The sequence below is a fragment of the Lingula anatina genome, chromosome 9 (genome assembly GCF_051362555.1).
Source record: "Lingula anatina isolate TDL-2025a chromosome 9, LinAna3.0, whole genome shotgun sequence".
Taxonomy (NCBI): Eukaryota; Metazoa; Brachiopoda; class Lingulata; order Lingulida; family Lingulidae; genus Lingula; species Lingula anatina.
The window spans coordinates 14,065,121-14,092,599 of NC_141775.1; the positions used below are offsets into that span (position 1 = coordinate 14,065,121).

At 37.9% G+C, this 27,479-nt stretch overlaps 2 protein-coding genes across 3 annotated transcripts in view; one reads left to right on the top strand and one right to left on the bottom strand.

Annotated features, from left to right (window-relative positions):
• The first annotated feature begins 102 nt into the window (after positions 1-102).
• On the top strand, positions 103-6,335 carry LOC106174074 (uncharacterized). Its single transcript, XM_013555465.2, has 4 exons — positions 103-340; positions 576-753; positions 1,875-2,149; positions 2,896-6,335. Exons 1-4 carry the CDS (start codon positions 175-177, stop codon positions 3,543-3,545), a joined length of 1,269 nt encoding a protein of 422 aa, XP_013410919.2. The 5' UTR covers positions 103-174; the 3' UTR covers positions 3,546-6,335.
• A 4,207-nt stretch (positions 6,336-10,542) lies between these two features.
• LOC106174080 (uncharacterized) overlaps positions 10,543-27,479 on the bottom strand; it is an 83,481-nt gene continuing 66,544 nt past the window's right edge. The window contains exons 3-5 of one of the 2 annotated variants that reach the window (XM_013555472.3): positions 14,389-14,490; positions 13,191-13,340; positions 10,543-11,470 (exon numbers count right to left, since the gene is read on the bottom strand). In XM_013555472.3, the coding sequence (XP_013410926.2) occupies positions 11,223-11,470; positions 13,191-13,340; positions 14,389-14,490 (500 nt within the window). In that variant the 3' untranslated portion in view covers positions 10,543-11,222. The remainder of the gene's footprint in view (positions 11,471-13,190; positions 13,341-14,388; positions 14,491-27,479) is intronic. The other variant, XM_086995451.1, reaches the window with a different exon arrangement.

Consider the following 27,479-nt stretch of genomic DNA (forward strand, 5'->3'; position numbering starts at 1 on the left):
GAACTGAATAAAGGAATGATGGACTGATGATACACCGCAATGGGTCTATTCATGCATTTGGTTCCACTTTATTTGGACACACACACACACACTCCGAGAGAAAGTGAGAGAGAGAAATTTGCTATTTTATCATTATTAATTGCATTTGTTGAGATAGCACAATAAACTTGAACAATGACAGAGCAGGGAATTATTTGCTGCGGAATAGCTCTAACAATGGCGGAAGAAAGCGAACAATTTGGGCGACATAGTGCAAGAATTCGCCACGGTCCGCGTCCTATAGCTCCCACTGGTCATGAAGTTAAACGCAAAATATCGGTAGACAGCATTGAAAACATAGGTAAAACTTAAGATGGTTGTTTCGAAGAAGTATTGCCTCTATGCGTGCGTTACTAATGTAAACAGTTTTCCATCTGTTCTCTCCTTACTGTGGTAAGTGCCTAGCATGTAAGGCGGAAAACTGAGGCAAAATTATCACTAGACATGTCCATTTTCTCGTGACTCATATGACACTAGTAATATTTAGGAGCACTCGGTTGTGGCAATTGATAGGAATTTCATTTGAATTGTTTCAGGAAAAACTAGTCCATTTTCTACTGTATCAGAATATGCCAGAGTCAGATCAGGGTCATTAGATGAAACAGGAGCATCAACAAGACCAAAATCTCGCAGAGGAAGACCTGAAGTTACTTCAAACAGCGACGTTTTAGAGCAAGCTGGATTTACAAGGGCATCTTCTAGTCTCTCAGATTCGTAAGTAAAGTGATGGAGTGTTAATATACAGTACAGTACATGTACCAGTACGAGTAAATACATGTACATGTAGTTTAAAATTGCAGCCAAATAAAAATGGTATATTGATGAAAATAAGTGTAACATTGCCACATATACCTGTAGAATACTACATGTACACGTGCAGTGCCAGTAGCCTATACCAGCTGACAGTGAACTGTAATGTGGTATTCACTACCCGGGACCTCTGCAACAATGTACTAGTACTAATATTATGCAAACTCATCTACACAGGGTTAAATACAGTTCACAAAAGTTTACCATTCATTATTTACACATGCAAGCCATATTAAAAGGTCATGTTAGTGAGACATAGGGATAAATTGGACAAGGAAAGAGTAAATGTAGTCTGCCCCATTTATCAACAACAAAATGCAAGGATTATTATGATTCTTACATCTTAGGGACAGAACATTCTCTGAAAGCATAAGCATCACAGCACCATAGACCTACACTGCACATGTACATGTAGTACAAGATTTAATGTATGCTGTATCTAAACATATTAATGCCAAGAATCCAGGTCACAATATTGATAAGCAGAAATTGGAAAATTTAGACATGACTCCAAGATATTTTTGAGCGATAAAATAGGCTATAAACATCAGACTATATTACCCCAATTTGAACAGAGATGGTGGGCAGCTATATTTGCCAAGTGTTTGGGACAAAGTTTAAGATTTTCATGTCTCAAAGTGGAGGACTCAGTCCTCCGACCTTCTATTTTCCACCAATGTTTGCAGTGACAGTGGTGGACAATGTTGTGATGAAGGTCCTGAGAAGAGACAGAAAGCTGGACTGATGTTCAGTGTGATTATACACTGTACAATGGAAAAAAGTTTTAAATTTTGTGAATAATACAGTATTGGTAGGTTTTTTAAGGGAGGGTGAAGAAGATGAAAATAACATACATATCTATTCTTAGACTGTTTTTACTCTTTGTCATTTGGGAACCTACTAGTAGTGTGTGGACAGCAATTTTTCAACAGATTCTTTATTATCCTTATTTTCTGTTCAGGAATCATTGTTTAGTCCCAGCAATTCACATTCTCAGACGAATAAGACTATTTATATATTTTTAGACATAGCAACTACAGACCCAACTCCCAGGGTGAAGATATTGGACTTACACCATCCCCGCCACCTCACCCACCCACCTCAGCCTCACGGCGGAAACCCAGACCCACATCTGCCAAGTACCGTGTTCGAAGACAGTCAGCATCAGAACAGCATGAATCCCAGCCTGACGCAATGTTGTCAGCTTCACCACAGCAAAAGGCTTCTCAAATGGTTCCTCACCCCCCATATAATATTGATGGTCACTATGAGGACAGATTAATGTCTCCTGGGTTGCCAGGTACATTTGTATTGTAACCACACTTGTTTAACTTGACTTTTAAAATGTTTTTTTTCCATATTTTAGACAGACATTATAAGGCATATAGGCATCCTTTGTCCTTGTTCCTGTTTTGTCTTACTCATTAACACACAGACACAAATAGAAAACTGTGCTACTTGTTATTATAAATACGTACAAGAAGGGTTTACAGGACTAAATGACTGCTCAAGTTGGAAAACCAACCTGATTGTATTATTTTTGTACAAGTTGTGATGTTTTTTTAAAATTTATTATTATTTATTTATTATTATTATTAATTTATTTTTGAAATTTTCATTTTTAACAAATTGACTTGCAAGATGCATCTTTGAATTAAAATTGGTGGTGATTATGCCATTAAGCATTACATAATGATGCCTCAAAGTTGACAAAAATATTTTTTGCACTTTCATTGTTAAAAGGTATGTTGATTACAGTTTAAAACTTTTTTAAATGCCACTGCTTCTTTTTGTTTTGTCATTTATATATCTGTCCATTTGGTAGCTTTACTCCTGTGTATTTTGTATTTTCTATTTTGTATCACAGGCCAAAATTACTAGAATGCCTCCAACAAATCTCAGAATAAGAAACTTAAAATGATTTTTATGGAGACAAATCAAATTAATAACTTGTGAAATTACATGTGATACCAAGCAAAACATTTTGATTTATTTAAATACATTTATTTAAACACAATGAATTTATATTTATATCAATACCTTCAGGTACCCATGGAAGACCACCCTCAGCAAATCTGAACAGGTACAGCCCCTTACCAGGGATTGGACAAAAACTTTCTCATCAGGCTCCAGACAACGTCACCCAAAGCATGACATTAATCAACCTGAACAGTAATTCAAATTTGATGAAACAAACAGAAAACTCGAATTCTCAGAGGTCTTTGTATAGGCCAGGGTCCAGAGAAAACCAAGAATTAATCAGCAGCACATCTAAGCAGAGTTGGTATTCTCATAGTGAAAATCAACCAACAGATGGAGGCACTGAAAATAGGGTTCCCCAAGACACTCCCTGCCATACTCCAGAGTTGAGTGACACAGCTGCGTATGACTCTGAATCACCTAGAAAATTAGAGCGTGAAATCTTGTTACCACCAGAGCCAGGGGAAGGCGAGGAGTGTATAACTCTGGCTGTGAAACTCCTCAGTGGGAGAAGAGCCATGAGGAATTTTCACCCTGAGGATATGTTGCAAAGTGTGCTAAATTTTGCTGAGGTTCAAGATGGATTAGACCTTAGTGGATATATGTTGGTCTCAAATAGTGTTCCTCCTCAAAAGTTCCCTGATCTCTCCAGAACTATTGCTGAGTCTCATCTGGAAAACAGAACTGCCCTTCTCCTCCACAGAGGAGACCAATGACATGTGGCTCTAGCTTGGCTTTTGTTTTTTATCAAGTTAACTCAAATAAGATGTGTTAACCAGGCATGGAGTTGGGATAAGTATTTGAGAGAAGCATTTTTTTTTTTTTTTTGGAAAAATGGAAGTTTACCTTTTAATCATTGATGTGGGTCACAGCTAGGTGAACATTGTCAGTGGGCTGTGTTTCACTTTCCTTTCTTTATTTATTGCTATTGGTTTGATTTGATGAATGCTATATTATTACCATTTTTCCACTAAAACACGAGGTACAATGTACTGGTACATGTACACCTGTATGTGAAGTTGATCAATTTGAAAGTGTTTGATGTCTAGAGTGATACAAGACTGACCTTAGTAGTATGCAATGACCACTGCTGAGCAGGAACCTTTGCCATTAAGGTTAATTAACAATTGCCCTGAGCTTCAGAGCTTACTTGAAACATAATCAACCTGCCTCTGCTTCTTTCAGGACATCATGAGTATCAGGGTGGAGAGTGGAGAGACATGCCCCTGGTTAGTTTCCAGCAGTCTTGAAGGCCCTTTTTACATTGTGTTTTACACTTTTCTGTTTTGCACATTTTTTACCAGGTCCTAACTAGTTGCATTGAGTGCCATTTACTCTGTAGGTGACTTTTGTTGGAAATGGTTACTAGGTTTTTATTAAGTTTTAAGTTGTCAGTCTTTCAAGGTGGTGTTAAACAAAAGGTGTACTGCATGGAATGGGTGAAACAGGCAGCCTGTAGGGTATGTAGACTAGTTATTATGTGAAAATGCAATCTAAAACCTCACAAGTGTGTAGCCACTGTGTGGCAATTTATGGTGTAAAATGGTCAGTAGACATAACTTGCCCTTATATGAGAATGTCACATCTATATTTATATGGTACTGTGTCTGCATACTGCATATATAAGGGTGCATTCACAATGGATCTATCCTAATAGCTATAGTGCACATTAACTCCATTGGGACTCTTGCTGAATGCAATCAGATAAACAGATTAACATGCCTCTTGTCATTGAGTATACAGAAAAGCTGGTGATTATGGGAGTACATTGACAACAAGAGGAGGCATGTTAATCTTTTATTCTGATTGCATTCAATGGGAGCCCCCATGAAATTTGTACACACTGACTAGTACAATAGGTTCATTGTTAATACGCCCTAATATACTGTTAGGCCTGATTCTGTATTAACTAGTACTTGGTTGGTGCTACCTTGCCTTAAGTATCCCCATATTTATCTTGCTGACAAATCTGCCCTCTATTGAGAGGTAAATGCCCTCCCTTGCACATAGGTAGGAGTGCATGGTTCACCTAGTCACATGCCTGGATACTGTATTAGAGTAAAGTAGGCAGTGTGTGAGTAGAAAATACTCATTGGAAACTAAACCTAGGTTTTAGTTCAGTGTATGTTATGTAATACATGTGGTAACTATGGGCAAATAAGTTTTGCTTTCACTTTGCTAACTAATATCACAAATATTTTGTGTGATCTCATATTTTGATGCATTTCTGTGATGAACCATGCATATTTATCAACGTCTTTATAGCTTAGTTAATTCAAAAACATGTCTTTTTAATTGATGCCAAAAATTGCCTATTTTACCAGTCATGAGACATTGATGACAGATATTACCTATGTGTCTGTAGGAACAAAGCTGTGCTCCTTGACTCTTACCATCTGGTTCACATTGCCCAGGCCTTGGAGAGAACATAAATTAATGTTCACAAATTAGACCAGTAATAATCAGAGCTGATATATTTTTGGATGTGTCTGATTGTGAATGAAGACTAAGTCAGTGCTGAAATGAAACTAATAATATGGTCATTATCTTTGTGCAAGATAACACTTTTTGTGCTTTCAGTCAGATTTTTTTTTTTTTTTTTGAAAAGATGCCTTTTTGAGGTGGTTATTTGCAGTTAATTTACAGATTTGAAGACATGGATGTCCACCTTGAAAGATGGCAATTTGTCAAAGTCAGGAAGTAGTTTCCACGTTTTAATATATTCATAAAGGAAGTTCCAATACCTATGACTTGTCAGACTTCAGTAAAAAAACATTCCAGAGAAGTGTCACCTTTTATTATTAATATTATACATGTAGAAAAGGAGATACAGACTTCTGAATAAAGTGTATTGATTTCTTACAGGACTAACAAGTCAAAGGATTTTGCTTGGTAAAGTTGAAGTATTTTTCAGAAAACTATGCAACTTCTTTTAAAGTTACACTTATGAAGTATTCCATGCAAAAATGAAAAGTACGCCAAGCACTTTTGTAAGACTGGCTTCCCAACTCTAGATCGATCTAACAGGATCGGTCCATCTCCACGGGGTTTCTCGCTAAATTGCTTTCAGCTGAAGTGGCTTAGATGTCTGGCACGCCTGCTAAAGCTGCTAAACGATGTGTATTACCCCCTGTCAGCTTCAGTAGCCGTGACAGACATCTAAGGCTGTATTCCCAGAGCTTTTAGATCGATCTATCCCCGACGGGAGTCTCACTAGATTACTGTCAGATAATCCGGCTTAAATGTCCGTCCCGCCTACTACAAGCTGTAAGGGAGTAATTAACTTTCGTGTCCGCCCGGCTGACAGCTATTTAGCGTGAACCCCCAGGGAGTTAGGTCGATCTAAAGTAGATCGATCTAATCTCTGAAAATGGGGTCAAAGCCGCTCAAGTTAATTGCATTTAAGCGAGAATCCCCTCGGAGATAGTTCGATCCAAAGTTGGTACGATAGGGAGTCTGGGAATGGTCTCTAAATGACTAAATTAATAAAATTTCTTGTCAATGAATATTGTTATTCTGAGTTTTTCTTTTTTAGATTGAAGTACCCTCAAAATCTTACACGTACATCTGATACGTACATAACATATGATACATGTGTATGAATACGGATACTGAATTTTTTCTGTTCGTAAAGCCAATCTATATGGACACCAAATACATCTTCAAATGCGAGCTATGCTGAAAAAACAAAATTCCCTCCAACGTTTCTTAAAGCAAACCGTGATTTGGTGTCTTCCACTATAGAATGCGCTCTATTTAGAAACAACATTGGAGTGCGGACCTATTATACAGGTTCAGGAAATTTACCATAACATTCAACGTCTTTCAGACCTTTTACGCCAAAGCCCAATATAGAGGTGCAATTGCTGTCACAGGCAGTTTGAAAACTATATGCCTGATTATTTAAATGTCCCAAGTGAAGATGTTTGTATCAAAGTTTCACTCTCTTGGAACCATAAATAATAAAAAATAATTCATCTTCTATCCCCAAAAAGAAACATACGTTACTGTCACAAATGCGAAACGTTCAAGTATTAAACGTTTTACTCATTTTGAAAATTCAATCATCTCTGGTTTTGTTCTTTGATTTATCTCCTACAAGTATAACGTTGTAAAAATTATAATAATCTTCTGTATAGAGCAATTAATTGTCTTTGAGCAACTTTAGTTTGCTTGTCACTGAATATATGAAAAAAACGGGGAAAATACAGCCTACCGACAGTAAAATAAGCATTAAATAAATTATTTTTCCTCTCGTGATCCAAATATTATATCAGAAATGTCAAGTTATCATATGTTTTTCGGTCCACAAAAGAAAACATTGTCTTTGCACCAAGTACTAGAACAAAATGAAACATTTTGACAATTTTTCTAGGGCTACTATTAGCTATGACGCAAAGACCTTTGAGTTACAGTTTTAAATATTCATAAAAACATCCTTACGTCATGTCTTATTTACAATGACTGAACCACTGCAAAATAAATTGTAACGCCGTATAAAAATTAAAATTAAATGACACGGAACATACGTTACCGTACGTTTTTGGCACGTGCGTTACCATTTAGGGCTCTTTGCGTAATGTAAAAGACATGGTAAAAATTAAAATTTGAATTTAAATTGAGACAGTCGTTGATTTTTGTTCTATACGCATATATGTTTTAAAAAATTGAATACAACTTTGTATTCATTCAATCTTATCTTTTGACGCTTCAGCATGTGAAATGCACCTCCATATTGGACTTGGGTATTTAACGTGTTAAGCAAGACTAATGCCACAACTGTAAGCTAAATGTGATATCAACCGCAGTGTTGTTTTCTTCTGAGCGGCAGCATCAACATCACCCCGTAAAAATTTAACTTTTAAGGGCGTACTGTACTAATACCGGAAAGTTAGCAGATTTGATTAGAAAAATGACATTCTAGCTTCTTGTAGGCCCCAACACCAGTCCTCAAGGTCACTAGGTGGCATGAGTATTCAAATTAAAACCCCTCAGGAATCTCCGATCAACTAGCACTGCCTAGTTTGCTGTGAGGGTGTAAATCCAATATATTAAACTAAATCATTAACATGTCGTAGAATATTCCCTGTCCACTGGTTTGCTTGTGATAGATATTATCCTGAAACTAAAATCGAATATCGCTAATGACGGGAAATATCATAAAGATTGTTAGATGCATGAATCAATTTCGGATAAAAAACATACCTTCATTAATACAACAAAGATGAAAACGATCATGAAGGTTAGTTCAGGAGGCCAAAATTGGTCTTTTAGTTGAACAGTCATCAAACGGAGCTCGTACAATCTGTACGTAATACGTTGTCTGTGCACTCCCATGTACGGCGGTGCACCCACGTGATCATAACAAAGAGAAACACATCTTCAGATTCGCACAGGTGAATTATACTAAGCTTAAAACATCTTTATTGCTGTGATGCTTTCTGCATCCACCAAAAAGGGCCAACGAGACCAAGATTAATCAGTAAAGTTGTCCGTTGAGACGTTTGAAGAAAATAAACAAAATGATTACAGTGATGAAGCATTCGGGAATGGACAGAATTCAATTTTTTTTTTTCAAAGACAACCCACACTTCAACAGCCTATCCCACGGGAATGTTCCAACCAGTCACTAAAAGATGACGATTTTAAGGATATTTATGATAGTATCTTCCGGGGTCCAACGCATTTTTACAAAACAGAATCTCAAGTTTGGCTTAGAAGTTAAGTGTATTTATGTCCATTAATCATTTTACGCATATATTTTTTCCTGATATTTTCTAATGCCAAGTAAAGGTGTTTCATAAAATTTTAACTACATGTACTGTACATTGAACTTAAATATTTTTTAAATTGTTCAATGTTTCAGCTTGATAAAGTCATAGAAGCTACGGAGGCCAGAAATCCGCCGTTTTCATTCAGTCTGGAAGCAACCGAGATGTTAATTATCCATTTATTTTTCTTGCCCATGTGTCTGCCTCTGGTCGACAGGACGCAGCCAACGTAAGTCACGGTATGGGTTGCATTGGCTACTGTGGTTTAGGCGAGCTGGCAGTGGTCAAAGGGAACCTTCAAGCAGAGCAATGCATCCAAGTACTGGAAAGGAACTTAAGGTATTCTGTCTTGAATATCTTAGGGGACCATGACCACCCATTTATGTGTCAGCATGATATGCTTCTCCACGCACAGCCAATGCAAAAGTGGGCTGGTTTTACACGAACCAGATACAGCCCCCCCCCCCCCCCCCCCCTCACAATGGCCAGCTCAATCCATAGATTAGAACCTTATTAGGAATATGTGGAATATCCTCGGATATGGATAACTGAGGGATAACCATACAAACAAAAACGATCTCATACTATTGTAGCAACTTATGTAGAACGCCATCACTTTGCGAACATCACAGAACTTTTTGACTCCACGAACGGACGCGATAGTTGCGTCCTCCAATCCAGAGGATACTGTACAAAATACTAAAATGTGGCTTTCATTTCTTACTATGGTTAGGTTATTCATTGGTTGTACAAAAATCAGTAAATTGTGTGAAAAAATATTTTAGAAGTTGAAAAAATATTGTATCATGACATGTTGTTCTGTATCACTTTACGCACTGCATAAAGGGTGACACTTTTCTGCAAGGAGAGTATATGTACCCCGGTAATGCAACAATTACGTTGTTACAAGGTACAGGGTTATAAATTGCATGCACTAGTGAAGAGATAAATAGACTTTACCTGAATTTTATTACAGATTACTCTGAGGCGTTCTTTCCAAATTGATGTAGATCTAGAGCCAGTAAAAAGCACAAAAGAAAAACCCAGGACAAAGGCGCGCTAGTCAACAACACAGATTCTCTTTGCAAATCAAAAAAGTTTAATAAAAATGCTGTTGGTTTGGTTGTTAAAATGTTTGAAATGCATTTTTGTAATAAATAGTGGGCCACGTGTTATGGAAACTACAGTATATTTTCCAGGCACCTCATCTGTTCATACACATACTATTCCCAGCGAGCTATTTAGCCAGTACTTGCTGACATTCAATCACCACTCAGAGCAATCACTGCATAAGCCGTTCGTGGTTTTAGTCACTGTTAATAATAGTCCAAGTTTCATTTTATGTAGCCAGCACGTAAGCACCCGAATAATCTAATATTCTGTTAAGCTATTAATGTATCGTCATGTCTAAAGTGCATCTTTTCTTTAATTTAAAATGCAATGATTGCATATAATATAAACGTGCAGTAGACTAAATTAGATGAAGAAAGCGCGTCCTAATCAGGCATTTAAATACAGCATTTTTGACGTAAGAGCTCAGAATCGTTGTGGTACTTTTGCACTAGAAAAGTGTAATTCAACCGAAAATCTTATTTGTACCTACATCTCATAATTGATTTTTTTTCAGACACTTCACCCCCAAATCCTTAATTCTCCCCGGACTTTCAGTGTGTCGTACTTCTACTGACGTCTGTCTGCAGACGACATCGATCTCTCTCAGTAACATAGATCCACAGTGTTATCTTATCTAATCTAATCTGATCAATTTGAAAAACACAACCAATCTAAAACTGCTTTTAACTTTTCGTCTGAGAAATAAGTCTGCATGCTTTCACCTCAGTGAAAATCCGAGTCAAACGTTGAACTTGGATTGTTTTCCTTCTGGGTCTCCTTGGCTCCCTATTTCATGGGTTTGTTTGCACAAGTAGCACAAGACTAGATCAACACAGCACCGTTCGTTTTAATAAACGTAGTTTGTTGGACTGAGAATTTGCATCCCTTTTAAACTGCTGAGATTACATTATTAGATTGTTTGTTATTAATGCACGTATAACGATCTCTAGTGAACCTTTTTTGATAGTCATTCATAAGCTTTATATAAGGGAGACACTACAGGTACGTAAGAAGTATATGCTGTCATGGTTACGTATTCTAAGTATCACATTAATTGGTAGACATGTTGCACCATGTATCGCTTAATTGTTCCACAAGAGAGTGTTGTTGCTTCAGCTGCCAACCAGATTGAAGGTAACGTGTTCCATCTTTATATGCTGCACGACCAATACAACAGGAATAAAGTTTTAGACACTAAAATATACTTTTAAAAGGGATACTACGAAGGCATTGTCCTTTACTTTCTGAATATCCATATATATATAGTACCATATCGCCGGAAGCACTCTTGGTTCGCAACATACAGACTGTACAGCGTGCAAGTGACGGCCCCAGAACCTGGCCTACTTGACCTACAAAGACGATCTTGTAAGGTAAGTGCTGTGTCCAGCGTGTTGCTTCGGAGTTATGCAGATTTAGCTGCAAATGTTATGATTATATTTCTAAGACGACGTCAAATACAGTTGATAATCCTAGGTCACAAAGCAACAGCCTTGATAGCAGTGACTGCTACACAGTACTTAATTGGCTTGAAGGTGGCGGCACGCATTGTTTACAACAGTTTGGGCACCAACTTGGTAGTTTCTCTGAGAACTGACGAACCATATCGTCTACACTCATGCATATAGAGGCACCGAGATAGAACACTGCTGCTCCCCAGCCTAGCCCAAAACCGAAACCGAAACTGTGGTCCGGAAGCTTCAAGACAAGCTCTGTCCCTACGGGAAAAGTGACCAAGGCTGCCACTGCTGCTAACGCTGAAAAATAAAGAACGGGTAATAATGAGAGGGCATGATGTATGCAAATAAGTATATGAAATACATTCAAACATTTTCAAAAGTAAATCATCTATACCAACAAACTAAACTTTTATTTTAGCACCTTCCCCATGCTTTCAAAATGGTTCTTACAATCAATCTCACCAACTGCATTTTGTGTTTGTTCACTCAGCAACTGAGTAATTGTGATAAAATGTGTTTATAAGGATTGTTTATACGAAAATGTATATTATTGCTCAGAATATTGTTTACAATATTAAAACTTTTAAATATTTCTTGAAATGCTGAAATCTATTGAGACACAAACCAATATGCGTGAATATCTTTTCATGAAGGCGTTAACCTCTTTCAACGCCTTTCGGTAGGATGAGAAATATATTATGTAATTAAATGGTGGTATGTGGTTTAAGATAGATCCTACACGTATTTTAGCTTGTTTTAGCTGATTTTTTTTGTCTCTAAGCCTATCAAATATCAATTTACATATACAGATGCTATATACCATATTATTTATAAGTCGTTTGCATTTGCCGGGAAAAGGTCCGCTGTGGGTAAAATTTGATCCAGTTTCAAGAAGGTTTCATTTTTCAGAAAACGACTCCCCCCTTCCACCTTTGAAACTGCTGACTACGGACCGGGATTATAAGCGGTTTTGGTTTGATGACTGTAAAATCATGAACATCGCCACAATATGATGTAGAATAGAAGCATACTCGTGTATTGGATACGATGCATGCTGTGTCGGATAGCTCTGTGTTCCCAGCTACCTGTATATCTGAAACTCTGGGTGACACAGCAATGATCAGACTGAAATTTGGATAATGGATTATATCGTCGCTGTTATTAGGACGTAGGCTGCCATGTAATAGCTGCATAATGGCTTAATCAATAACATATCAAATAAAGTAATTCATTTTGCACAGCCTGATATACATACATCATCGTCAGTGCTGTCATAACTAGGGAACCTTCTATTCCCATTTCTGTCTACGCATGCATACAGAAATTTGAAAACTCACAACAAAGAGGTATTTGGGGATTAACTATCTCGGGATTGGGGTGGGGGGGGGGGGTGCAGGGTGTTATTGAAATAACCTAAGTTAATTTGTCACGTCGCGTTCGTACAGGGGTATATGTAAATATACCGCGGTAAATTTGTAAATATTCGTCGACAAGGCCCGTGTTGATTACAGATTGTCAAATGCCCAGCTAATAAAGTGCATGTCGATGTCGCGAGTTTTGGAGCCTAAAAAGAAGCGAAATCTTCATGACAGTAAAAGAGGAAAGTGATGTGCTCCTCGTGGATTTGGCATTTGTGCATGGGGTCAGGGAATGACGACACCGACGTGGCCCACCTTACTACGCGCATAAAGCTAATTGGTTATTATGCTTAAGTTATTAATCCATAAATGTTTAACAATTTACTCCATAATAACATTATGCTTCTAAGTACTTAGTTATATTACCCAAATTTAACCATTATATTCTGGCCTAGTATTTGACCCCTTCCCACACGCATTTGAAGTTGCGTTTATTTCTTGAAACTTACCACGCATCATACCGATGATATGCCCTGTGGAATACAACTCATTCTAAACCATTCTTCTGATGAATGCAGTGTATACCTACGGTTAATGAGAACTATGTCCCCCGAGAAATTTTGACAAATACTCTTTTGATCAAAACCGTGAATACTTACCACATATTAGAAAAATCTCCCCAGCGGAGTGAAAGTAATATATTTTCTTGGCCAAGGCAGTGCTGCAGACGCCACACATGGAGAGAACTGTTGCTAGGACACCAAAGCCCAGAGAGAAAATAAGAAGCCCTATAACTGCATTCTGCCAATCTGAGAAAAAAATCACATTATCAAGATTAAAACAATTAACAATTAAGGAATTAAAGTTATATTGTAAATGAATTTAATATTATACATACATAATTCCTTATTATTCCTTTAAATTTCTGTACACTTATCGGTCAAGAGATCAAACTGATCTTTATCTCGAACATTAACCTAGATCAAATAACGTTAATATTTATATAATGGTATATTTATAGGTTGAGATATCAAACCAAAACATCATTTAGTTTATCGACCCAGTGATGGAATATTATATTTCTACAATAAAATAGTATATTCAGTTGGAAATCATTTGTAAACACTGCAGGAGATCCTACATTAAGTCTCATTGGTGCATTTGTTAATAATGCTACATCTTTCCGGTTCAGTGCATTTACGTTACTTGGGTATCCGCCAGTGATTTTTTGTGAGTTTTCATTTGTAACCCGGTAGGAAGAATGAGTAAATAAAACAAAACATACGTATATATGTACACACACACACACACACACACACACACACACACACCGCATGTATTTAGTAAGTTTCATATGAAGGCCACTGCATAACATGGCTACACGGTTTAATATATCGATTATCACCCGGCAGATAAATCATCCGCCTGTGCCCTTTATCTAATTATTCTCGCGTTTAGGGGGCATGTCAAACAAACTATCTGATGTGTCATGGAGTCCATGGAGTCTAAAAGACCATACACGGTGATGGCAAGCAGATGAAGAATCACGATTTAACCTCTGAAACCCAGGATATGTGGAGTTCTTATACGCATCTATTGTAACAATGTAACCAGTCGCACGGTATAGATTTGTATTAATATTGCTATCTAGACTTCAATGTGATATTTAGACATCACATATACGCACGTTTGAGGAAATACACAGGTAAACGCACACACAGATACATGTACGCTCCCACCAACATATCAAATTTTATTTCATAAAACCATTTATGTACCACTTATATTTTGCCAATCATGTACAAAGTAAAACTATACTTATGTGTTTTAAAGATATTAAAATAAATATGTTAATACATGGCCTGTGATAAACGTCTCTCTCTGTGCATTCTGTGAAAGCAAGGTCAAGGCCGCGTGACGTGTTGGTTTCACACACCTGAAATACGCCGGACTGAAAATCTGAAAAAAAAAATCATAAAACTAAATTGAACACAACGCACAACTATATATTAAATTGCTGATGTAGATAATAACATTTTCATCAACTCAAAACATTTGTGAACAAAATGGGAGTGGCCTTGCGTGTGGTTTCGAAATATAAGATAACACGACAAAACGAACAATACAACAGCAACAACACAATTATAATAGAAACACACATATTCAACCTTAAGTCATATTTATCATCAAATTGACGCAAAGGTATAAAGTACCAACTTTTTCTCTAAACAATCAAAAAACTTAGAAGCGTGTTTTTTTCCCATGGACTACAATGCAGTATTCACAATTTATTTTGAGAAACTAAATTGTAAGTACTTTTAATTTTGTTCTCTTTAACCCCCTTTCACCAATACCACAGAAATGACCCACTGAGCACCAATCAATGCCGCATTATTCAAGCGCTGTTATTTATAGAGCATTAGTTCTAGCTAAAGCCTTTTGATTCTTGCTTAAGAGCTTATTGACCAACGCAAATGCTGTTCCGAACATAAGATAGACATTGTAATGCCCTTTTAAGACATGGGTAGATAGTGCGCACAAGACTGATATCTCCAAACCTACGAACGCCATCATGGCGGGCCCTTACACATGTGAACAAAAGCTTTTTATTTCAAACACTTTGGGCAAAGACATGTACGTTGACTGTATCAAGTGTGTTTTTAAAGACGCAATACCAAATTACCAAATATCAAACTCGTGTTTCTACTTCTAAATGTCCCAAAAAGCAACTTCTCTTTACCAATTCTGACCTTAAAAAAGACATACCCCTCATATAAAAATACCCAATGTGAATATTTTACTTCGGAAATGTAATACTGAGATACTACTGGTATGGCGGTTGAAAAGAATTACGATTCGTTTATACCCCCGTCACACTAGAGGCGGAATGAGCAAGAATGCCGTCGTAAAGACAATTCTTTGTGCACTCCTGGATATTCGAAGAGCATTCTAAAAATTCCGAGTGCATTCTAAATATTTTTACCCATTCTTGTGGCATCTCGAGTGTTTTTGTCATGTCAAAAACTTTCGAAGTGCATTCCAAGTGGAAATTTATCGAATGGCATTTGAACAGTATTCTAACTGCACTATGACTGCATTCTAAATATTCTCACGGCATTCCGACAGCATTCGAAACATTCTGATCACATTAGAGGAATATTCGAATTGACAATTGACTTAAAGCCCCCGTCAAACTTATTCGAAATCAGTAGGAATCAAGTCGGAATTACTAAATTTAAAAATTCGTACCATATTCGGGAGGGAATTTCAAATTATCATAAAATATTACGGCTTTGTAAGAATGCCTCTGGAATACTAAGAATGCACATAGAACCCGCCTGGAATGATTCTTGCACATTCCAGGTATATTACCTCTCAAATGCAGCTTGAATGTAGTTGGAATACTGTAGGGATATTGCGATAAATTTCCTCTTGGAATGCACTTCGAAAGTTTTTGACATGAAAAAAACATTCGAGCCGGCACAAGAATGGGTGAAAATATTTGGAATGCACTCAGAATTTTTAGAATGTTTTTAGAATGCTCTTCGAATATCCTGGAATGCACAAAGAATTGTATGTCAGACGCCATTCTTAATCATTCCGCCTCTAGTGTGACGGGGATTTTATATTCCGCCAGAATGTTTCGAATGTGCCACGGATGAGCTGAAATATTAATGTTGCCAGCAATCGAACTACGCTAGTGCGCCGTTCAAAGTATATTCTAAATATTCTTACTGCCTTCTTACAGCATTATAAATATTCCTAGTTTTCCAACTACATTCGAACTGCTTTTGAGAGCTAATACGGTCGAAAGTGCATTCATCATTCCAGGCGAATTCAAGCGCATTCTGAGTATTCCAACGGTACTCTTACAATAATTAAGGTCAATTTGAAATTTTTACCCGAATGTGGTGCGAATTTTTAAAATTCTTCGTTCAGGCTCATTCTTCTTCATTCCTGCTGATTCCGAATAAGTGTGACGAGGGTAAAAGGTTATAAGCGGACGAACGGGATGTGGTTGCTAATTCGTTCATGCTCTTTACGTTTATCAATTGATGAGTATATGCCACTTATGCCGAACATGGGGTTAAATCCCGTATGTAATTTAGATTTCTTTTTGTCCGAAATTCTAACCCTTTCTCTGCCCGGCTTTGTCACTTTCCACATAGCTTTTATTTTGGTATCGCTATATACAAGTCCACAAATGTTCAATATGTGTCTTAAATTCTAACATAGAATGTATAATAAAAAAAAACCACTTCTGCTACAGCTCACTAAACGAGATATACCGGGGTACATGTACATATACCCGCTGTTCTTCCTCTGTACGAGGCACACGGCCAACACTATCCTGATTAAAAAAGAACGCATTATAACCGATACCATTCTGGCTCATATTAAGAGCTCGCGAGCAGCAGCCTGATCTGGTTATGATGTAAATGTGCCTTGAATCCACCATGGATACAGTAACACTCGCAATTTCGTGGTTAACCTTTCAACCCAAGGTTGTTTGATCGTGTGATCTGAGCGTCCCTGAATGCGTGCGTAATGTGGTCATTTGGGAGGATTAGAGGATCGATACGTGTTGTACCCAGTCATATTATGAGCCCCATCGCTTAGACTTAGACACGCGGCCAACTGATCCAAAGCTTCTCTTGGGAAATCATGAACGCCATCGAACGCCTTTCCCCCATCAGAATCATAATAGTGTCCCGATGTATTTGGAGTTAAACTGTACACACGCAAAGATAAAGCCGTCGAATGATTTGTCTCGACGTTTTTCAAATTCTGTCTACATTATAAAGGTAAAAGTTGTCACATTCTGAGTTTTGCGTGAGGTTCTGTTTTTCCAAATTTGACAATGTAGACACCCTTTCGCGTGAATGGCAATAATTGGTCATTACTTCACTTTTATATTTGCATCTACAATACAATTTCACGTCTTCAGTCGGATGGTGTATACTTATATCAAAGAGCAGATGTAAGCACTGATTTCCTATCAAAGTTTAGTGTTTCATTTGTGATGATTGAAGTGAAAACAAGCAAACAAGAGCTTGGGCCCAAAAGAAGGAAGCATTTTTATGCACTTACGAAACGTGTTTATAAACACAATTTTTAACAGTCTGGAGTATTTATGTCCTGATCCAGAATTTTCAAGGGACATTTATGAATGAAATAACACAGACTTAGTATCATCGTTTTACGTCTTCCACAACACATGCTAAGAGCAATCAGTACTAGGAAAGCACTTCTTGATAACACCAAATTAAAAGGCATGGTGAATATCATATAAAACGCCACCAGTTGGCGGCTTTGATTGCACTGACAGAAGGTCAAATATTGATTGACTTCACAACGGTACAGACTAGGCAAGAAGTAAACCTTCCCGATCAACTACGTACCCACCTTGTCAGTTTTAATTGCGACTGTCTTTATTCTTTTACTAATTTCATTTTTTCCCTTTGTCTTTACAGACTTATATATAACTGATAGTGCCTCCTCTATCCATTCTTAAAGAGAGCATATACTACTTTTGCCTCCCTTTCCTATCTTTAAACTTTGTTCAAAACATTAGGATTATCGACCGTTGTAATACCAGACAGTGATATGAGCTTAATGTCAGTAAAATTGAAACTGGACTGAAAAAAATTGAAGCTATGGTAGGCCTTGGTTCTCCGGCCCCTATATTAAATTAAAGTAACAAATAGAAAAAATAATTGAGCTTTTATAATATCCTTCTTTTACTTAAGGGTGCTCAGCGGATTATATCTTGGCGAAGCAGCATCACGCCTTCACTCAGCCATTTTGTATTGGAATTCTGGCACGTCGTTGTGATAGTGATTTGTAAAACAAGTAGCAGTGTAACAACACTCCCGTACATGTAGCAGGCATATCAACTTAAGATAAACCGCGCAGAAAGAATTGATATGTAAACTAGTCACCCACACACCCTGGTGCCCCCCCCCCCCCCCCCCCCCCCCCCCCACACACACACACACACGATGTTAATATACTTAGAGCTTCAGCATCTAATCAGTTCTTTATTTCACTCCCAGGGGATTGGAGATATACTATACTTTCTAGCAAAATAATATGACGATCAATTCGCTTTGAAAATCATAGTGCACCTCTCTGCGCGATTGTTTTCATATTTTTCACTTACGTCGTTACACATTTTAAAGGTGAAACCCCACGCTTATACTTATTTAAATATATAGACAAAATACCACCACAACGCCCATCACATAAAGAACAAAAGATGGCCAGGAAGTCAAGTGGTTTGGGTTTCACATTGAGCCGTTTACCCTCAAACCACTTTCCACGCGTTTTGTGGGTTTATTTTGTGATTACTTCTTTCTGCCTGGCGGATGTAAAGGATGTGCGTGTAAATTTTATCTCCTACGATGTGTTTTTTGTCTTTCGTTATCGTGTTAGAGCTGATTTATACTGTTGAAATGTGCCGCTGTTTCAAACTGTTATCTTGGACATAATAACGAAAGGACGTGAAACGCGTAGCAAGATCAAAGGATAATCGGCGCGAGCTCTTCATGAAACCATGTGCGTTCGGATCACATGACCTCCCGTACAGGTAACGAGCGTATCGCAGTTGTCGTTGACTTTTTGTGACATTCGGGGAGGTAGTTCGCGATAACGTGAGGCAATCTTTCCAGTTGATGAGACAATAAATTTATAGAGATTAATTATAAGTACAATTTGTTCTATCAATTTGGAAGCTATGTGAGAATTTGATATGTTTGCTCACGGAGGAATTAAAATTGCCGTATGTGGTAAAGGCAATCTTGTTTGTTGCCGTAAAAAGAGCATTCAAAATTGTATAATTGTAGTGTAGCGTACTTGTTTTTAGCTATGATCCGATAGGAAAATATTTCTAGTGTCGAAATTTTCTCTCTCCTGCGATGCGGCAATAACGAAACCTTCAATCGTGTATTGAATTAAAATGACACAATTTCTCTCCGCTATCTTAGGCTCGCTGACATTTCCTTTAGACCGGTATTTTAAATAAAGATGACATCAACACCGCTGTATACTTACTGTATAAAGTCCTGCTACTTGCTAAAATATTCGCGATTTTTAGGATGATAATTAATATTTCCTACTTTCAATATAGGCTCTCGTTGCAATATGGCATCACACATACATTTGTGACACACAAAAACGCACCTGTAATGCGTTTTAATATCCTTTTATCACAGTTGACATCCACACTTTTGTGAACTGTATATGTATGTTCGTTTTACCGGCTAACGTCTTCTTGAATTTGGGGTTGCTAATTAATATTTTTTTACCCTCAATATCGGTTCTCGTTGCAATATGGCAAAACACATGCATTTGTGACACACAAAAGCGTGCCCGGGGTGCTTTTAATAACTTTCTATCAAAGTTGACATCAACACTACTGTGAACTGTATGTATATGTTCATTTTACCGGCTATTGTCTGCCCGAATTTGGGGATGTAAATTAATAATTTCATTACTCTCAATATCGGCTCTCGTTGAAATATGGCACCACACATGCACTTGTGACACACAAAAACGCGCCCGGGGTGCTTTTAATATACTTTTATCAAAGTTGACATCAACACTACTGGAAACTGTATATATATGTTCATTTTACCGGCTATTGTCTGCTTGAATTTGGGGTTGCTAATTAATATTTTTTTACTCTCAATATCGTCTCTCGTAGAAAAATGGCACCACACATGCATTTGTGACACACAAAAACGCGCCCGGGGTGCTTTTAATATTCTTTTATCAAAGTTGACATCAACACTACTGGGATTTCTGAATGTCCCTGTAAATATATATGTTCATTTTACCGGCTATTGTCTGCTCGAATTTGGGGATGTTAATTGATAATTGCATTACTCCCAATATCGGCTGTCGTTGGAAAATGGCACCACACATGAATCGGCCGATACATTGCTTTAAAACCAGTTATATATCAGCTCAACATAGATCAATACAATCTTTGAAACGGTAACAAGTATAGACAAACGCCAGAACCCCTTTTAATTAGGTTACAAGAAAAAGATACTAAAAACTCGAAACAAATTTCCACGCGTTGACGCAAGCTTATATGCACTCGGAACTACTCGGATGTCTCCGCACTCGACAATGACCTCGGACGTGATACGGAGGCATCCATATTTGATTGTTGATTGTTGGGAAGGAACTACTTTCAACCTCGCGCTAATTTAAATCTAATTCTTTCAACGCCTGTATCTATTTATCCTTTAAATCATTGTCAATCTTAGTGCATTGTTTGGCAAACTGTAAAGCATCATAAAAATCAGGGGTATTGACAGCCATCTTTATGAGCGTAATGATCGATTGAGTGAGAAGGCATTTCCGGCGGACAAAATGCATGGATTTGGTGCATATTTCTCCGCCTATCACATCCGAGGTTAGTATGGAGCTTGCGGAATGAGCCGAGGATTGCCGATTGAAGCTTATGTGCTCGCAACTGCAAGATGGCGGCAATGCTGTATCATAGCAACCACGAGGGACCGCGAGAAATTACGTTATCCATGCAATAGAACAAAAGAAAATCACTGAGGCACAGCGCGCGCTACCTTGATAATAAGCTGTTCAGGCTCCCGTGGAGCTATCAAAACAGCTTATCTGAGACAATGGGCGAATGTTTACCCGAACGCACATAGCTTCAAAGGAAGATGCCACGTTTCACGTCCTTTCGTTATTATGTCCAAGCTGTTATCAAGCCACACAAAAAACGCAAAAGGCAGTTTCCAACACCATGTGTCGCCTATCCTCTCCTCTTTCAGGTAACATGACCACGTTCAGAATGGTCTCCTTATGTTTATGGTTTCAAACATGTGAAAGGTACTGGTACAATTATTGCCTAATGGTTTATTTACTTACAAAACCAATCAGTTATTTTCACATTTCTTCATGTATTCGGCGACAATTTCATTATAAGCACATTTACTTTCAGTAGATCTACAGAAAAGCCATTTACATGCATTTGGGCACGTCATCCGTATTTCTACTTTCCTTTATCTTAAGCTGTGGTTTTATCTAAATAATTATTATGAGAAACAATACTGGTGCATACCTAAGCATTTTGCCACCTGCTCACAGAAAAAAACACAGTTTGCTGAAAACTAACTATTATAAAGTAAAGTAAAGCTATTATAAAGTTCCATGAAGGCAGTCTCCAGAAAATTCTGAAACTCAGGCCGGAAGAGACTGGAGAAAACTGATAATTCCGGCATCTTTCAGTGTATTATTCGTTTGCTTCATTGGCGATTGATCTTTGAGACACTTACAAATAAGACGTCTGTCAGAGTCTGTTTTAACAGCAAGGGTGAAGTAAGGGGAGCTGTACAAATGCAAGTGTAACCTACCAAACGTATATGTACTTTACAGGTGGAACGCTTTTTATCTTCATGATCAGCAATAGCTGTCAGCCAGTCACAACACATATTTATCTATAAAATGTCCCCCAAAAAGCAACACAGCGGTGAAGTAAAATAACTATTTATTGACGTTGTCTTCGATCGGCTTTGGTTGGTTTTTGTGGTGTTAATAGATTAATGCCGCCATGACCGCCCTGAAAACATTCTAAGTAATGAATACAGTGCGAATCAGCGAGGTGTGTGTGTGTTATGTTAGAGCAAGGGGTCAGCGAGGTTAATGTGGTACACTAGAGAGGAGTCCACGAGCTTAATGTGGTACACTAGAGTGAGGAGTCCACGAGCGTAATGTGGTACACTAGAGTGAGGAGTCCACGAGCGTAATGTGGTACACTAGAGTGAGGAGTCCACGAGCTTAATGTGGTACACTAGAGTGAGGAGTCCACGAGCGTAATGTGGTACACTAGAGTGAGGAGTCCACGAGCTTAATGTGGTACACTAGAGTGAGGAGTCCACGAGCTTAATGTGGTACACTAGAGTGAGTGGTACACTAGAGTGAGGAGTCCACGAGCTTAATGTGGTACACTAGAGTGAGTGGTACACTAGAGTGAGGAGTCCACGAGCTTAATGTGGTACACTAGAGTGAGGAGTCCACGAGCTTAATGTGGTACACTAGAGTGAGTGGTACACTAGAGTGAGGAGTCCACAAAGTGTATGTGGTACACTAGAGAGGCCAACAAGTTGTATGTGGTACACTAGAGTGAGGAGTCAGCGAGGTGTTAGTACAGTACTGTTAGGAGTCAACGAGGTGTATGAGGAACACTAGAGTGAGGAGTCAGTGTGGTGTTTTTGGTACACTAGAGTGAGGAGTCAGTGAAGTGTATGAGGAACACTAGAGTGAGGAGTCAGTGTGGTGTTTAAGGTGCACTGAAGTGGGAGTCAGCAAGGTGTATGTGGTACACTAAATTGAGGAGTCAGAGAGGTGTTTTTGGTACACTAGAGTATGGAGTCAACTAGGTGTATGTGTTACACAAGTGTGATGGGACAGCAAGGTGTATGTGTTACACTACAACGAGTAAGGTTTAACTGGTAAATAAGAGTGAAGATTCAACGAGTTAAGTGTGGTACACTAGAGTAAGGAGTCTGTGAGGTGTATGTGGTACACTAAATTGAGAGTCAGAGAGGTGTTTTTGTTACACTAGAGTATGGAGTCAACTAGGTGTATGTGTTACACAAGTGTGAGGGGATACCAAGATGTATGTGTTACACTACAACGAGAAGTCAGTGAGGTGTATGTGGTACATTAGAGTGAGGAGTCAGTGAAGTGTATGTGGTACAATAAAGTGAGGAGTCAGCGAGGTGTACGTGGTACACTAGAGTGAGGATCACACCAGGAGGACGAGTGTTCTGTCTGACCCATCCCACGCTTCACTTTGCGTGACGTACAGTTTGATAGGGGATACACATGCATATTCTCTCTCGCGCGGCTTTATTCTCACATGGTACATGTATTGGTTGGCTTGTCGAGATGCAGGTGTTTCCGCACTGCATTACATTTTACTCAAAGATATGGTTTGGTTTTGAATATTTCGTCTAACTACATCGATTAAAATACGGAAGCATGGTGTTGGACTGTTCATAGTCTTATCTACATGTAGAACGATGGGCCACACTTTCTTCATTACGCATGTGCTGTCTGTGTAAAGGCCATAATGCCTTGACCTTTCGTCTTTTTTTGTGTTATCACAGACCAAAGTATATAAATATAGAACAGCATTACAATTGCAACAAAACGATGGTGATCGATAAACGTGCAACCTACGGCCACAGTTTAGTGCCTGCAATCACAAAATTACGACATGAATGTTTCCTGGCTATTTTCTTTAAGTTAGTGTATCTTTAAGTTAGTGTGTATATATTGTATTGAATGCAATGACTCTCTAAAGTTTCTGAATCTGTTTTATAGTTACTTGGTTACACATCACTGTTTGTTTATATATCTGTTCATGTTAACATTTATATAAATACTTTAGACTTCTGTACAAGTGAGTATATCATTCACACTCGATCAGATGTCAGAAACACAAAGCCCTAACTGTTCTTGTGTGTATATTTCAGTTAATCTCTCGACGGCTGGCGATGATATATATTATTAAGAGACTCGATTGGTAGGTAAACTTATTGTCACTTCAGGCACATCGTGTCCTCCTAATTGAAAATCTACTAATGCGTTGACACAGAAAAATGAATTTAAGCGTGCAAATGTAAATAGGCGAACGTGGGTATGAATTATGAATTGCTTCATGGTATCTTTAAAGGACTGCATTTCATATGATGGTTTATATCAACTCGATGTGCCATGTTGTTTATATTGCATGTGGGTTTCACGTGGTCTCTACAACGGGTCGCATTCTAACCCTCACAATTGGTCAAAAGTACATTTATACGTATGTGTGTTGACATTTACATGCGTTTCATTCATTTAGTTTATGAATATAGACGGATTGATGTGCAAATTGTACACTCAAATGAGACGTAGAAGTATACCTCCTGATGAACCTCTATGGCGTGTACATGTACATGTATTGGCTATATAAAGTGGTTATTTAGCTTTTCATTAAACATACTTGAAAGAAACAAGAGTTCATATTTGCTTCAGTCTGTTAACGTAAGACATTTTTTTTGTCATTGAACATATATTATCCTATTTACCACACCCTTCAGAAAACTCAACCAAATTGGCATCATCTGTAGAAAAAAATCATCTGGTCTTATCGACGTAACCATGGTGCTAACCGCTTTGGCTTTCACTTAGCAAGGGTACTGTCGTGTTAACTGATGATATTAACGAGGTCACCGCTAAATTGCTAAATCATGGCATTAACCAACGAAAATGTTGATTTGATATATGTAAATGTTGGGTATTATGTTAGCCAGACACCTTGAGTTAAACAGGAAGTATTAACTCTATTCCGAGCTCAGGCCGCTGGGCCAACATCCTACTGCTACATGATAATGGCGCCTCTCCTAAGACAATGAATTCCCAACATGGCATATAAGCAGGGGTGAAATCATTGAGAAATCACGGTGTGACAGGGATGGTAGTCCTAGGATAGGATGTCCAGCGTCCCATATCAAGGTTGTTGAACTCCGAAGCCGAAAATACGTTGAGTTTTACACACAGTACACTTAAAATAATATCTGCACCAAATAACTACATTTTTTGGGTTTCTTCGTCGAAAAATGTCACCCAAGCAAAGTAATGGATTATGGTCCATAGCGGACTGTCGTACCTGTCACATCGCATGTCACAACGCATGCAAAATCTGGATAGGATATAAAAGCAAAACAGTTCAGTTATTAAATCCGTTTGATCATTAGCTTTGCTTGTAGATGCAGTGTGAATAACGTTCTATTTCCTTCGTCTGATTATTCTTTATTCGCATCTCCTGAGATTAATTTTCTGCATATCATATATCAACTGTTTTCAGTACCGTAGCAACTGGCTGGTAAGCAATGAGACAAACCGCAAACTGGCTAGTGGGTGGAGTGGGGGTGGGGGTGGATGTCTACTTTACCCTTAACATGAAACTGACTATAAACACTTATCTAAATATATAAGGAGTTTAAAGGCAAATGAAACTTTTAAAACGTAATAATAAGTTATTTATATAACCTTTTCGTAAACAAACTACATAATTTGTAAGAAGCATTCACATCTATGTTCGATATTGTGAAACAGACCATATTCATCATTCATAATAACTCATTTTCTCCTGTTTTTCCTTATTGCTCAGGGTCACTTTTACCTTCCCATTTATTCAAAACCGCGTACAAAAACATGTTTCCTAGATTACTGTTAATTTAATTCGACCGGACTGAATTTTTCCTGTCTCTAGCTATTTGATGGCAACAATTATCCTCGGTGTGTTATCTCAAGATACGATGTTTGTTATCAAAAACGCATTGTAATAAAATTGAAATATGTTGTTAACATAAAATATACAAGTTCTATAAAGCCTACTGGTAATCAAGCACAAAGCCAGCTTAATTTTGCAGCTAAATTACCACTCTTGTCGTTATTAAAAAAGAAAAAAAACATCGGGGTAATCTTTTATTTTCAGTAATATGATAAAATATTGCTGTATTATGTGTTGGATTGTCAAGTAATATGTGTTGATATAAATTTGCATCTTATGTTCCGTAATGTATGTAGGAGGGAGGACGGGAGTGAAATAAATAGATGGAAAAAAACACAAAATTAAGACAAAAATAATACACTATGACACAATAGGTCAATAACATATATGCACATTTTCAATCAGCATTCAATAAATATTCAATAGCAGACACCAAACTGGCACTGAATCATGCCACCAATAACAAAGATTTTACTTACTTTCTCCCTCTATCCAGTTTCTGTTGAATATCACTGTGATCGTCACTGTTAATGCCATAAAACCACAAAAGAGCCCTCCCTGTCGGAAAGGCCGCCATAACGTTCTTTCCTTAATATGATATTCTTCTGGTAATTCAATCACTGTAGTTCGACTCTCCGTGCTATTCTCACGGGCTTTGAATTTCAGGAAATTTTTCATCTTCATAGCTTGTGTTGAGAGTTTACTGTATTTGCTTGGCGGCTCCGTGGTTGCCGTTTGAGTGAACAATGTGTAAGGAATATGCACAACTCAGCTGTGAAGCTGAATTAATTCCAAGTAGAAAGGCCTGCAGGGGTTCCACTTCGTGATTGTCTCCACAAAAAGGTTTGCGGCGCGGTGTCGCTTGCTCTGAATATCACAATCAAACAGGCAAAGACCACGTGAAAAAGAAGTTAAAATGTGATTCCTAATAGAACTGGACTTGTCCTGTTGAGTTTTCAAAGGTTGGTGGCCAATTCGGAGCCTCCTATCCCGTAAAAATGGTATTGGTGTTCCCTCTACCTAGCCTTAATACAGGCGTACGATTGGGAAATACGGTTATGTCCCAGTATATATATATATATATATATATATATATATATGTATGTGTGTATGTATTCCAATTAGAACAACTCGGTTGATTTAGCTTGCCTAATGTTTCAGATCAATTGCCGACTTGGCATGATGAGCCCTCTATCATGCTATACTTGGAATTGATGACTCTAGTATTTTCCGATATTACATGCATAACAAACACCGCATTCTCTCTCCTGTTCTCCGTTAAGATATGTCCACTGGCTGTCGACATTAATATAACTGCAAACGAACGTATTAAATTAACACTCGCGAACGCTGGAAGATACCCTGACATATACACGATGAATAGATCTTAACTTGTAAATTCCATCATTATTTGGTCCGAATTATTTCCAGTTGTTAATCTTTTAAATTGCGCACCAATTTGCGCATTGCTCCTTAAGCTTTCTGGGGATGTCTTTTCTATTTCCCCAAATCCCCCAGCTATTTCTATTCACCAAAATTAGGTCAAGATATTTGCCTAAGACCACCGGCGGCCATATTGATAAAGTCGTGGAATTTGTAATGCGTCAGTGTGCTTATAAGATGTTTGGAGTTC